Here is a 15,158-nt window from a genome sequence, read left to right as displayed (position 1 = left end):
AAAGGAAAACTTATGCCCCGTTTCTATGTGGTGCTCGGCCAAGGCCGATTTTTCGGGGTAGCCGAGCCTGCATGCACTCATGTGCTCCTTTACTCTCTTTGTTATATTTCTGGCAGTCTGCCCGATGTAAACCTTAGGGCAGTTTTTACAATCCAGTTTGTAAATGCCGTCGGTTTCGAGAGGATCCCGGTCCTTTGCTGATTTAAGAAAATCTCTTATTTTTGCCGACGTGCCGAAAACAGTTTTAATCTGGTGTTTTTTAAGGATTTTGGAAATTCTATCCGTAATATTCTTAGTACGAACGACACACGGCATAATAACCCAGAAAAACTTATTGTGCACAAATACTAATGTTTATAAATATCATAATTTTTTATCTTCTCATAATTTATTTTTTTACGTATTGGGAAAGTGTTTTGAAATTAATTTTCTATATAAATGGGTATATTCCTAGATATGTTATGAATTTAAAACTTCACATTATATATAATTTTATTATTAATGTATTCCTCACTGGGCAAACCAGTGCCGAGGAAGACAGTTTACAATTTTAGTTTAGTGTGATATATATATATATTTTACACAATGAATTGTTTTCGATTTATTGATTGATTTGGTGTTTATTTTGTAGAACTCCTAATTTAAACTTATAATATAAGAAATCAAACACTGATTTGAGTCTACTGAACACACTATTTTATTTTTACTAATTTAAAAACACAATTTTGTGACAATTGTTTCGCTTTGTTAGGGTATTTTCAAAATAATGTGAAGATTAGATGAATTGAGGACATTCATTAAAGACATGCAATCCATCTAATCTTCACATTCGTTTGAAAATACCCTAACAAGGCGAAACAATTGTCACGAATTTTTTGTTTTCATATTTGTAAAAATAAAAGTAAGTGTTCAGTAGACTCAAATCAGTGTTTGATTTTTTATATTTTAAGTTAAATTGTTTTCGACTTTTTACATAGATATACAAAAAAACATTTATTTATCCACATATTTTATAGCTACATCAACAATATGAATATTGTATCATTGTGACATATTTTTTATCACAACATTCAAATATATAGTTTTTTCGAGGTTTAATTTTAGTTTATTCATTTTTAGCCATTTACAAATATTTCCTAAATCATATTTTAATGTTATTTATTTACTGTATCATATTCCTGATATATAAATATAAACAAGGGCATCATCTGCGAATAGTTTTATTCTACAATATTCTAAAGATTCATCGATGTGATTTATATATTATGTACATATATGATAAACAATGTGTTATTTTATTTATATAAAACGAAGATTCAAAAGTTTGGTTACTAGACATTTTCCTATATAAAACAATATTTACTTTTTCAAGCAAATGTATGCTTAAAACCGTGTTTTGGTACTTTAATTTCGAGTTTTAATTTATTTTTTATCAACTTTTTTTTTCAGATCACAAAAATGCTACAGTTACAGTGGTTTTAACATAATATTTTTTCAAGATGTGGTTTCTTAAAGTGCTGGCGGTGTCTTTCTGTGTTGCGAGGTTAAGTGGTCCAGTGGCAGTGTTAGCCTCGGGAAGTAACGTGACGGATGGACTCCTGACCATGAATGAGGAACAGATCATGAAGGGAAGGTTTCTGGGAGTCAGAGGAAAGAAACAGCCGAGATTTCTCAGCTTCAATACTTTAGATAATGAAATTTCTGTAAGTACATCATTCAATAAGATTTTCAAAAGTTGTTATTAGAAATGTTCTCTGGCATAATGCTTTTTTTTTATTTTTACATAAAACTTTTAGTAAAAAATAATAGATTTGTAATTCATCATTATTCCCGTATCACACACAACAATGTGTAGGGCACTGCTTTGATACACCTATCGTAGCCTATCTCGATCATTTTTAATAGTATGAAAGCAAGGGATCAGTCTAGCGCTTCAGGGTCGCGATTACAATGGGAAGTTAACAGAGTTATCTTCGACCATCTATAAAGAAAAACCGATATTTGTGTACGAAAATGAGAACATTTGCATGAACATTTAAAATATTTTCGTCGGTAACCTATAATTGAACATGTTTAGAAGAAAAAAAAATATGCATATTCTGCTTTTCATACAGAAAACTAAATTTTACTTTGTAGATAAAACTGAAGATATAAGTTAACTTCCTTTTGTAATCGGGGCCCAGGTACCAGTCCAGGGACTGTGAAATATTGAGGTGTAAAATTAACCTTTTCAGTTAATAATTCGTGAGAATTCTTCGGGGATCGAACCCGAGATCTCATTTACCATTAAATCACGAAGCGGGAACGAGATAAAAGTTCCGTTTCAGTAAACTTAAAATTGTAAGTTCATGCATAGAATTAAAAATTAAATCAAATAATTTAAAACATCGTATATTTACAACTTACTCCCCTTTGACTACCGGGACCTACCCTTTGACCATTTTTTTAATTATTTTTTTTTATGTGCACCAAAAAAACGATTATCTAAAACATGATAATATTTTGATATCATTGAGAATAGAAGTCACCAAATTTGCTAATTACTACAACAAATTACCATTGGTAAATATATAATTAAAATAAATTACCTTTTCAGAACGCTGAATTAATTTAAATTGAATTTATTACTCTATTTTTATAAGGAAGTTCAGTAGTTTTTTTTTATAAATTTTATTTGTAATATGTACATATCGCTATTTTTTATTTAAAGTTTTGTCATTTTTAAATTATACCGCCTGTGAAGTCACGAGTTTAAGTTGGTGAGTTTTCCTGAACCCCGTACCTGTCAAAACACAATAAACGTTAAAAAACGTGACTACCCGAAAACCGAAAATCTATCATAACACACAACAACGCTTTAACTGATTGAATTAAAACCTGTTACGTTTCAAAATAATATTTTTTTATCAAAAAGTTTTTTTTCAATACATTTTCGGGAAACTTCGCTGTACAATTAAATGCTTTAATTTTTACCTCGTGTAAGAAAACATGTTTTGTCTCCAATTTCCCGTCGCACTGAAGATATTAAAACACATATTATTAATGTTATTTTTATTATATACCAAATAATTATTATTTGCGATATGAATTGTGTTTAAACAATTGTTTTCTTTTCAGGTAGAAATGCAGCTTGGAGTCCCATTTCTATCAATACCTATAAAAAAATCTATTAACTCCGCTACCGGATTTTTATCGGTAAGTAATTTGTGGAATTCTTACAATGTAAAATTTATACAGCTTATCCCCTAGAATGTGTAAGTTTTTGGGACACCCGTATGTAAATAATATAAATATTAATATTTTATGTAAATTTGTCTCTTACGATACAGGCTCTTTCGAGTGAAACAAATAATAAAAAGGGGAAAACGTATGTTCGGTTTAATAATAAATATTTTTTTCATAAACTTTCTACTTTTTTATTTTTATCAAATGATCGGAAACTACTGATTTTCTCATGCTATTGAAGAGTTATATAAAAAGCAATATTCTGTTCTGTAAAATAGAAGGAAACAAATATAATATTAACTAATGTAAGTAAATATTAGTATGCAACCACTTACCTACTTTTTATGTCTACCGGCTTCGAGACGTGCCCGTCTCTTCGTCGGGACTTTTACTACACTAAAGCTAGGGTTTCCTAGGACAGCGGTGCCCGCATCTTAACGGCCGTAGTGAACGGTGATGCGGTGGACAGCCGTCGTAACGTCAACTAGAGAGTGGTTTTCTAGGGAAACGGTGTTAAATGGTGTTGACAACAACGTTTTCCTAGGAAACCACACTCAAGTCAGCGTTACGACGGCTGTCCACCGCATCACCGTTCACTACGGCCGTTAAAATACGGGCACCGCTGTCCTAGGAAAGCCTAGCTTAACAAGCTAAAATATACTAAAATACACTTTCACGTTTACCAACACCGTAGTATAAATATAGTATTTACGAAAAAATACATAAATTACATGCAGAATTAAAGGGGGTGCTAACACCACATGTCCGGACATGCTATAAAATTAGGTCAAGTTGCAAAAATGCTGGGGTGGGTGTTAGGAAGTGGAGAGGCTAGAAGGTTATAGGTTAATTTTAAAATAAAAAAGTGGGCTTTGTTGAAAAGATATATGATTATTGATCAGGCGGCCTCCGTGGTGTAGTGGTCAAGAGGCTTGACTCACACACGAAAGGTTCTGGGTTCGATTCCCGGTGAGAACACAAAAAATAAAATGTGATTTTTCTCAAGCCTGGGTGTTCTGTGATGTAATTCACTTCTGTAATTGGGCCTCCTGGCCTGTTGTGGTGCAAATTTTTTTTTAAAAAATTAGAGGAATATTACTTTTCAAAGCTTTTTTAAGACATAAAAAGTCGGTAAGTGGTTACATATTGGTTAAAATGTTTGACTATAAAGTTAATGCTTTGAACATAAAAAATATAATATTATTCGTCTCAACACAGGACTTTGGTCACATGAAGTTAGAACTTGCATCCCAATAAAATGTAAATAAAATTATATTGTGAATAAATAATTTTAAAACAATTTATTCCTACGTGATCGTAAGCCTTGTATTTCAAATTTATTTATTTGACTTCCATGTTCTTTTCCTAAAAATGTCTCCATTTCCTTTGTAATGTAATTAATATAATTTTTAATTAAATGTTTTTTCTATCTAACAGAATCTGCCAATGGCTAATGTCAATTTAGGAGCTATCGGACTAGCGGGAGTGGCGATATTATCATCAGTGATAATTATACCATTCCTAGTCAAACTGGTTTCCGTAAATTTCATTAATGGTGGAAACAAAAGAAGTAAGTTCATATGTGATCGTAATATTGCAATTTTTTTAAAATTTTATATCAAAAACGAAAAAAAAAACATTTCTAGTTTCACAATTACGTTTAATTGGCAACAATAATTATCGGAAAACATTATCTAAAAAAAAAAAACAATCATACCAAACACAACAAATGAATTCACGCAAAGTGGCGTAATTTTTTTTCCCGCGGTCATCTAAGCCTAGACATTGAACGCATTATTTTCGGTAGAGACGCTTCGGCGGACAGGCCCTTTCCTGAGGTCATTTTCACTTTCCTCGCGCAGTCACTCTCGGAGTACTGCGTCTCCGCGTGTACCAAGGTTGGCCTCCTCGGCTTCAGGCCCATCATGGCGAACGGAGGTGTATACTCAATATCCCAATCAGAGTCGCTAGAACTAGAGCTGTCGGCATCGCAGTTACATTTGGGTGCCGTCGCAAATGTCGGCGCTTTTCCGATCACGTCGTCGATGGCATTCAGATCTGTACAATAAACGTCCTCATACGCGCACTGGCAGATCTCTTCCAAAGCTTGTTCGAGAGACTTTTTTATCTCTTCTTCGTATTTTTTTCTTTCCTTGGCTATTCTCTTCGCGGCTTTCTTCGGTGTCGGTTGTTGTACTATTTTGAAGATAATAGGATCGCAATTCATAAATGGATCTTCTCCGTCTTCTAAACACTGTAATTCTTTTAGCGGATTGACTATGACCGTTATGACGTCTCCTTGTCTGCGGACGTGAAGAGCGGCTTTCGGTTCTATTTCCTCGTCCTCTGGCTCTGAAGGGTAATCACTCGGTAAACCTTCCTGCCTCTCTACCCGCCGTTTCTTCGATCTTCCTCCTGACATATTGGATGCACTCGGTGGCGCCAGCCTAAAAAAAAGATATAAGAATAAAAAAAAGCTTTAAATTAACTATCTATTAATACTTAGTCGGAGAAAATTCGTTGTCTTACTTCAACTTCATCAATTTTAAAACACTTTTCCCTAATGCGCCTGGACGCCATCCTCTTCTCGACTGAAAAATAGACATAATAACAGTTAATCGTAAACGAGAGTTGAGTTGGTGTTACCGTATTAGATTGCTTACCTCCCCGAAATTCCACAACCACCCCATGTTAGGAGGGACTCCGCTAAATCCTTTTTTCCTCCCAACACACTGTTTGTGGCCAGCTACAATTCCTGGATATTCATCTCCGACTGTATATATGTATCTTTTACTTCTATAAGACTTCCTCTTTTTTTTCTTCCCTCGTTTTGCATTGCTTACATCTAAAGCTGACATAAGAGTTTTCGATCAACTCTTATAAAAAATCTAAGGAAATACAATTTTACTTTGTATGCGGTACTTTCAAATAAACGAAAACTTTTTTTGGAGACTCCCAACGGACTCCGAAACTAAATGCTTGAAACATATTTTCATTTTCTATAATTTCCTTAAAATATCAAAATAGAATACAATACCCAACCACACGATAACTGATAATGTAAATTAATTTTCAAAAATTTGAATATAAGGAAACATTAGAAGAAAAATCTAAAAACCCATTTAGTATTCAAGATTTTATTGGAAAATTTATTTTACACTTGAATAAAATGAAATCACAATAATCAAACAAAACAAAACATTGCAAAAATAGCTCATTTTGTGGTCTTGGTTAAATATTTATTCATACGCGTTTATCTACCTACAACATGAGCCCTTTTTGCTCGAATCAAGAGGTTCCCTCATATTTGTTTTAGACCCTTTCAATATTTTTGTAAGTCCATCGTACAGCATTCTTTGCACATTCACCTCCTTTTTAGACGAAGTATTGCAGTTCAAAAAGCATAAACCGGGACACGGATCCTTGTCCTTACACGTGACGGAGTTGGAATATCCTCCGCAGACTTCGCAAATAACGTATTTGGGTTGGTCCGCCAGAGTAGCGCCGCATTCCTTCACCTCCTGCGGTGGATCTGCGCTGCAGGCGCAGCAGCCGCCAGATTCGCTCTTCGGCTTCGCTCCTCCAACCTGACAAGGACCCGGCGCGCTGCCTAACTTGATCGTTTCACCTTGAGTCAGATACGATTGTATCATCCTCGTTAGCTTGCAGTTAGCATTTCCACAGGGAAGTGCCACCTGCAAAGCTTGCTTGCCAGATTGTCTCATTTGATCTCCTGTGATGAACATGACGCAATCTTCATCGAGTCCCGCTGCCTTCAACTCATTCGACACCACCTTCTTTCTTTCATCCGCTTTCACAACGTCTGGGTCTTCTATTTCTAAACTTTCGTACAATATGCCGATGGTATTCAGCACAACGGGATTATCATTTTTCGGCCCGAATATTTTGCATTTGTGAGAACCATTTCCAGCCCGATTTCTAAAAATAAAGCCTCTCCCACTGCCGGATGTTTTGAAGCGCGTTATAATCTTCCTCCCGAAACAAGTCAACCTTACTAGGGAAGTGATCTCGCCAATTACAGATCCAGTAATATCGCTTCGTAGTATTTGAACACTTTTTATTGTCACGGGAGGCAGAATCTTGCAAGTTTTAGAGCTAATAGTTACTAGTTCTAAAAACTCAGAATCCCACATTACTTTCGCTGATCCGACGCAAGCTCTATTCTCCGTCTCGTCGTTCGTCCAAACGGTAATGTCTAGTGGAAAGAGTCTAAAGGTCTGTTTTAAACCATCAGGATTTAGAGGAAATAATATAGAAGCTCCAGAATTGAAAGATTTATTTTGGCTTTGTTTTTCTTCTTCGTTTATATCGAGCTCAAATAACGTTATGTTGGATTCAGTTTGTTTTCCGGATAAATGGTTTGCAATACTGACATCATCATCGTTCGTTTGTTCCTTTTCAAACTCGCTTTCATTTACAATAAACGAGGCAAATTTTCCAAAATCCAAGTTAACTGTCAATTTCTTAGAAGAAGACTTCACTTTTCCAGATTTGCATTGTAAACTAATGTTTGTGATCAAAAATTCAATCATGTATATGTCTTCCATGATGGTAAACCTGTAGAGAGACGTTCAGTTTTATGAAAAAATATTATTATTGTTGGAAAGTATGATAAATATATACCCTTTTTTTATGTAAAGAAATTCTCAAATATTTTGCTTATTTCGATTTCATTCGTTTTTTTTTAAGTACAACAAATTTATATTATTCCTAAAATTTCATTGGCAGCAGTTCCCCCCTATTGGACAAGAAGGTTTATGCTTAAAATCTGAACAATATTTCTTATGATTTCCACTTCTCGCATTAGACAACATACTCGTCAATCCTTCATACAGCATTCTCTGTACATAAGGATCCCTCTCAGGCTCCGTTCTGTCTAGGTTACACGGCCCACTACACATGTCTTTGTCTTTACAGGTTTTGCCATCGTAAGAAACTCCGCCGCATATTTCGCAAACTACAGATTTCTGATTGTCTGCGAACGGGGGAATAGCATCTTTCTCCAGCGGAATACCCAAATATTTACAATTGCAACAACAATCCTCCGTATCTTTTGCCCCCGACGAGCCCGCATTACAACAAGTCTCTTTCTTGGGTGCATTTCTTGACCTCGAATCGTCACTTGTTGCCGATTGTAACAATTCCGTCAGTTTGCACATCCGGTTATCACACGGTATAACCATCGCACGGTTTGGTGGACCCGCACTTTGCATTTGATCTGCGGCAGCGTACATGCCCACATTCGCCGATTTCCATCCGTCGATAATTTTACCTACATCCATATCAGCCCCATCCCAATCCTGGTTAATTGCGCCATAAGAAGTGTGCTGCTCGTGTTTTGGATTAACGCCGTACTTTTTGCATTTCACAGCAGAATTTGATAGAATATTTCTGAATACAAATCCCTGATCATTGTTCTCTCTCCTGAAACGTGTTATAATAGTACTTCCTAGTGTCGTTAGGCGAATGAAAATCGAAATTTCTCCTATTATGGAGCCGGTAGTTTCACTTCTGAGGCTCTCCGTGGATGCTAGCGTTAGTGGGTCATGACGGGAACCGTTCGATGCACCATCGCCGATTAATTCTATGAACTCGGAATCCCACATAACTTTAGCAACTCCCACGCAAGCACGACGTTCTGTCGCATCATTTGTCCACACCGAGAGTTCCAACGGAAAGAGCTTGAAGGTCTGTTTCAGGCCGGGAGGATTGTGGGCAAACATTAACGAAGCTCCAGCGTTAAATGACCTCTCTGTTTTAGTATTTTCTTCATAATTTTCTCCTTCATCGCCAGAATCATATTCATCTTTAGGGCTAGGCACGTCGGGTTTGTTAATGATAACTTCCGCTTCCTCGTCCGATAAGTCGTCGTCTTGTAATATGTCATTGACGAATTCATTTTCGTTAATTGTAAGTGAAGTGAACTTCCCAAAGTCGATATTAACCGTTAACTTCTTATCTTCCGCTGGAATACCTCCTCCCGGGGGGCATTCGATACTAATTTTCTTAATATAAAATTCAATCAGATATAATTCTTCCATAATAAGACTGAGTAAACCTGTTGAAAGATTTTTCCTATTCAGAATATTTTTGCTTATGATATTGACTATTTATTTTTCAGTATTTTGTTCTTAAAACCCATCGTTGATAATGAAATAAATGCAAAGGAATGCCAATTTTTTAGAAACGAGTAGGTCATATTTTTTTTTATATCTACGGCTAGGTTATACAAGATTAAAAGTCTACCATTTTTATCATAAAAATTACCTTGAATATTCGTTTCCGTTAAGTATTAATAATATTTCCAGTAAATATAAATTATTCAATATACACTCTGAAATTTCGTGAACCGTTGTAAAAATTCAACCGTTGTTCATTATTTTTACAAACAAACAAAATATTTGCATCGTGTATTTAAATTCGAAAAAAGCGTGATTTTTAAATGGTTCAATGCATATTGTTTTTTATAAACGACAGTGCCCGTGTCCTACTTGTTAGATTAATTCAGTACCTACTGTACCCATAACCTTTATCAAGATGCAGAAAATAGCTTTTAAGTAAAATACCATTATTAGTATTGTTTTTTTCCCTTTATTGGGGCCTTTTACCAAAACATGATAACATCGGCCTAAGAAAAGTTGCATGCATTTAAAAAATAAAAAGCATATAAACAATAAAAACAGAATGGACGAAGAATAACAAAATGTACACAAACCTAAAAATAATGCGAATAAGAAAAATAATATAAAATGAATGCTATTTGTAATAGTGAACACACAACTCAAATAAATAAACTTTCACTTTAATTGAAATAAGCTCTATCGGAAAAAACCCACTGAAAACATGAGGGTGCATATTTTACAGTTATAATGTTCTTTACAATATTAAGAGTGTTTTTCCAATATTTAAGCTTTGAATTGCTTTCCTCAAATGTAAAGTTCTTTATAATCGAATTGGGTTAAGTGCATACAAGGAATCAGCTTTGGGTATGTTTGGCGATGCGTCATCATATAATTTTATTTGGTGCATACGTAATTTTTTTAAATAAAATCTTTTTTTTTTTTTTTTTAATGCCAAATATTGAACCATAGAATTAGCAAAGTCCAGAAACTGCATACGCGCATGAAACTGAATCCTACTAAACTACTCACAAATGAGTAGTTTTACGGTTTGGCCATTAGGTACTCTGTAGATGTTGCTTAGTACGCGACTGCCGATTTAAATACAATTACGCCGTGTTGTGTCGTTTGCAAGTGTCAAAGTACTGCTGGGATTAAAAGGAAATACGGTAGGATCACATTTCATGTGTAAGAAGCGAATTCACAAGTAATATTATTTAAGAATTCGATTATTTTACCATCTGTTAGATTGTTAAATAAAATTACGTGGACACTTTGTTAGTATTGCCAGGGTAGTCGAATTTTTTACCCGACTTTCTATTAATAAGCCTTAGTATAATATTAAACGGTATTAATTTACTTAATTACCCAATGATTATCTAATGTTTTTTACATTTGCCTAATAAAAGTAACGGTTTTTTTTATGGTCGTCAGTAAAAAAAAATTGTTGTAAAATATCGCATAACATAACACAAAATTATCTTATATTTGTGTGTATTGTTCACGGTTTGTCAACATTACGGAGCCACTTCACGCATGCGCGCAGGCGGGATGACGGGTAGAGGGGGGACTTTTGTTCACAGTACGATGTTTACAAACTTGGTTCTACGCGCCTTCTGGTATATTATAAATCTATGTATTGAACAAGTGTTTTTTTTCAATATTGTATTCGCAAAAACTCAATGAACATATTATTTGTATGATAATCGTGGTCTATCTTTAAAACGAATACGAATCACGTTCTGAAGATTATACAAAACGTGCAATTATACAATCGTATTACTTCAGTAATTCCTTGGTCAGGTGACGATGCGGATCCTTCCGTGCTGCTTCAGTTCCAACGGATGCTGAGTGAGAACGGAGTTCCCCTGGAGGTTTGCACCCAGCGGGTGCTGTGCGCCTATATCCGCCAGTCATCCAGGGCTACGGATCCCACCAGCGTGGATAAGATTATAGATGGACTGGCGAGGTACGTTTTAGTGCAAATGGCATAAGAATCGATTGGTTTATCACACCTTGAATTGAATTGAAAAAACCTTAAACGCGAACAATTTTGCCTAGTTCGAACATCAATTATTTCATCATGGATTTGGACATGCTTAAAATATTTTTGACAACACCAAATTATTTAAGAAGTACAAACTTTTTGACGTATTTTAAGGTGTTTTCACTAGTAGATGAAACGATTTGGTTAAATCTCACCTACATCAATAAACGTTTTAGCTCTTCTTAAAAAATAAAAGATACTACTATCTACAATTTAAAAAATGCGAATGTCCAAAGAATTCGGAAAGGTGAATGTTACCTCAAACTAGTCAATTATTATTAATATTTTAAATAGCGCCTTTTAATTTTTTTATGCACCACAACGAATCGGTCAGCGTGTATGCCTACCATGCAAGAGATCTCGGGTTCGATTCCCGACATAGTTGACACAAAATATTTATTTTAAAAATGTGTTTTCACACTTGAATATTTCATAGTCTCTGGACTGGAACATGAAGCAAAAGACTGATCATTTTACCTTCATGTAAAAAAAAAAATGATCAAACTACACTGCGATTGGTGTATCAATGCACTGTCCTATGCACCATTAGGTACAGAAAGGGAATTATGATGATGATTTTAAAGAAAATCACCTCAAGAGCGCTTTACAATATTAATCCCAGCATGTCTTGCCGCTACAGAGCCGCGTGGGACGATTGGCGTTCTAGTTTCCCGTTTACAATTATATTTAATTTTACCAATAGATAAGAGCAAAAATCCAGCACGTCTTGCAGCTACAGAGTGCATGGATGGTGAGAAATCTATCCCCCTATGAAGGATTTTTATTAATAAATAATTATTTACAAACAAGAGCTGAATTACAAAACGTCCTGCAGCTATATAGCGCATAATTCCTTTAAATTCCTAGACTTATATATTTTCTTCTTAAACAGGTTATCGCTCCCGACATACATATCTATCAATAGTATGCAAATTACGAAAATAAAATTGAATTCGCACATTCGATAGTTTTGTAAACATAATACTAACTTGTAACTTGTCCCTAGTTTAAAATTTTTAAAATGGTATGTTTTCAGCAATGAATGGGTGCTGGGTGCTTTGAATGGCACCTTTTTATCCAAAGCTATTAGCTCCGGGTACAGTGAAGAAAGTTGCGCCGCCGTTTTCGCCCGGTGCAAGGTCAACCAATCAGCGCTTCACAACATTGCCAAAACTGTATCCAATATGTTCACTAGTGAATCCAACCAATTGTAGACGAGGCTTTTTATATAGTAAAAATATTTATATTTTTTGATGAAATTTCTTGATAAAACTCCATAGTTAATGATTTTGATAAAATTATAAATAAAGTTATCAATAAAACTTCTTGGTTTAGTTTTACTTTTTTTTATTCTGGCCAACGAGCGCTTTCGCCTAAGTGTAAAAGCTGTAAACGTCGTAAACATATTACCAGTCTTGAAAATGTCTACTTAGGCGAAAGCGCTCGTTGGTCAAAACAATAAAAAAGTAAAACTAAACAATGATGTTTTATCGATAACTTTATTTATAATTTCATCATAATCATTTTAAAATAGTATTTTTTATTTTGTAACTTAAGAAAAACTCGTCAATAGTATTATTTGTACAGCGAAAAAAACATGTAACTTTTCTGAAAAATTTAGTATTTTAACTTAAATTACTTACTGTAACAATTGTCCGTTTATTAACTATTTATTTTACCTCTGTGCGCTGTGCGTTAAAACCTTAATGTTCCTTAAAGGTTTGTTTCATCAAATAACAATCGAAATCCTTATGGATTTTATAAAATGACGGCCTAATGAAATTTTACGGAAATGAATTTAATAAAATAAAATAAAAAATGTAAATATAAAAAAACTTTTTATCGGAGAAGTATATAAAAAAATTCTTTTTTAATTAAAATTTGCAATCACAAAAAAAACATGCGCATAAAAGCATTTTATTTATTTAAATATATTTATAATCTTTTATCATATATTACAGTGTTTTTCAACCTGTGGGTCGCGACCCCCGGAAATTCGCGAAGCCTTGCTAAGGGGGTAGCGTAGCGTATTTAAAAGGGTTGAAAAACACCAAAGTATTGTATCAACATTAATTATAAATGAATCAAATAAGTACATGACATACGAGTATAGGTACATTAATATTTACTAAGTAGGTTCTGTTAAGGATATATATAACACAGTATTAAAATGGTATTTATATTTTTTTTAAGTGAGGAAAGAACCCTTTAAATAAATAACATGAAATATTTTTAGATTTTAATAATATTTTAACAATATACATGTATATCTAAAACAATACAATGATACTTACAAAATAAATTAAAGTATAATTTAATATATGAGATTCCGTTGCATTTTTTATTAATTTATAAATAAAATTGTGTATTTAAAAATAAGTGCTTATGATACATAAACATGGTTTTTGACGAGGGGAAGGAGCCGCTTATGGAGCAATGGGTCTCTACGTGATTTTTTCAATGGCCCGAAAAGCCACAAATATTTTGTATTTACGTTTTAATCAAAATGTGTAATTACTAATAAGTTTTTTTTATCAATTATAAGATCATTTTAACAAAATTATGAAATGCGAATATTTATTGCATTTAAAATACTTTTTTTTAATCATCATTTTTTTAGATTATAATTAACAAAACACCTACGTTTGTCTCTCAACTAAGTTTGAGTACATTCTATATTATATTTAGTAGAATATAATATATCACGGTATACAACTTATTATGTATTATACACTAATGGAAGAATAAGGATCTAATATTTTAAATTTTATAAAAATATCAAAATAATTGGTTTAGAAAATATTACAATATTTAATATTTTTGGATTTGAAAAGGTAAAACATTTTCAATTAGTAAAATAATACAGCAATAAATTAAGGAATACCTCACTAGAAAAATATTGGTATGTTTAAACAATAATGAATTCATGTTTTTTTCATAACTATATACATAACAATTCATTTTAAATATTTTACTTATCTCTTAAATAATTATTGTTTTTAAATATCTAAAAAACAGCACAGCACAAAGCATCAAAATTATATACACAGTCCTTTGTTCATTCTATTTTTTTTTCCGTAACTAATTCAATTTGTGTATTTTTTTTACAAAATGTCAACAATGCTATGATTTTGTCAATTAAATTACTAAATTGCGTATTGAAATTGCATTTTTTAATCAATTCTTTCGTCTCTATTAAGATACCCGTTAATTTGAAAAATCACTTGATAATTAAATCTTATAGGTACTTTTTACAATGATATTGTTATAAAATATTGTTGGGAAAATATTAGCAAATATTAATTTGTGTCATCCAAAAGGATCAATTCAAATATTATTATTATTTTTTAAATTAAAAAAATATAAAAATAATTTATACACTTGATAAAAATTTGAAGATATATTTGTTTCTCAGTTATGGGCATAATTTATATAATATTACATATAATATTGCCGTGTAAAATTTCTAACGTCAATATTGAATCTGATAGATTTTTACCCGAAATGAAAATTTGTGATCCATTTTCTTTTGAATAACCGTGTTAGAAAATGGGAATCCAGCTGGGGAAGGGTGACGCCCGCGCCCCTCAGAGTACGGGCGAGGCCTGGAAGAGGCTGAGGATGTGCAGCTGGCCGGCGTTGTGGGCGTAGTCCGCCGGCGTCAGGCCGAAGGCGTCCTGCTGCGCGGGGGACAGGCCCTCCGCCAGCAGGAACTCGGCCGTCTTCTCCTGGCCCAGGAGCGCCGC

General features: G+C 33.6%; 3 protein-coding genes across 10 annotated transcripts in view; 1 reads left to right on the top strand and 2 right to left on the bottom strand.

The window, feature by feature from the left end:
* Positions 1–14,577, top strand: part of LOC148284193 (uncharacterized) — a 27,940-nt gene extending 13,363 nt beyond the window's left edge. For both annotated transcript variants that reach the window (XM_088242532.1, XM_088242533.1), the window contains exons 2-6: positions 1,450–1,703; positions 3,118–3,195; positions 4,663–4,795; positions 11,169–11,334; positions 12,449–14,577. In XM_088242532.1, the coding sequence (XP_088098658.1) occupies positions 1,500–1,703; positions 3,118–3,195; positions 4,663–4,795; positions 11,169–11,334; positions 12,449–12,626 (759 nt within the window). In that variant the 5' untranslated portion in view covers positions 1,450–1,499 and the 3' untranslated portion in view covers positions 12,627–14,577. The remainder of the gene's footprint in view (positions 1–1,449; positions 1,704–3,117; positions 3,196–4,662; positions 4,796–11,168; positions 11,335–12,448) is intronic.
* On the bottom strand, positions 4,865–9,652 carry LOC148284194 (uncharacterized). 4 transcript variants are annotated; one of them, XM_088242527.1, is made up of 4 exons: positions 9,514–9,649; positions 5,889–6,113; positions 5,755–5,816; positions 4,865–5,672 (listed from the first exon to the last, which is right to left on the bottom strand). In XM_088242527.1, the coding sequence occupies exons 2-4, from the start codon at positions 6,081–6,083 to the stop codon at positions 4,994–4,996; spliced, it is 936 nt and encodes a 311-aa protein (XP_088098653.1). In that variant the 5' UTR covers positions 6,084–6,113; positions 9,514–9,649; the 3' UTR covers positions 4,865–4,993. The 4 variants fall into 4 exon arrangements, with proteins under 4 accessions (XP_088098653.1, XP_088098655.1, XP_088098652.1 ...); XM_088242529.1 differs by having other exon boundaries at positions 5,889–6,076; positions 9,514–9,627; XM_088242526.1 differs by lacking the exons at positions 4,865–5,672; positions 5,755–5,816; positions 5,889–6,113 and adding an exon at positions 6,353–7,803 and having other exon boundaries at positions 9,514–9,652.
* Positions 13,640–15,158, bottom strand: part of LOC148284192 (uncharacterized) — a 36,968-nt gene continuing 35,449 nt past the window's right edge. For all 4 annotated transcript variants that reach the window (XM_088242520.1, XM_088242519.1, XM_088242521.1 and 1 more), the window contains one exon: positions 13,640–15,158. In XM_088242520.1, the coding sequence (XP_088098646.1) occupies positions 15,000–15,158 (159 nt within the window). In that variant the 3' untranslated portion in view covers positions 13,640–14,999.

Source organism: Micrasema longulum, unplaced genomic scaffold (genome assembly GCF_059751315.1).
Source record: "Micrasema longulum isolate JH-2025_06_02 unplaced genomic scaffold, ASM5975131v1 h1tg000141l, whole genome shotgun sequence".
In the NCBI taxonomy this organism is placed as follows: Eukaryota; Metazoa; Arthropoda; class Insecta; order Trichoptera; family Brachycentridae; genus Micrasema; species Micrasema longulum.
This window is presented reverse-complemented; position numbering and strand designations above follow the sequence as displayed.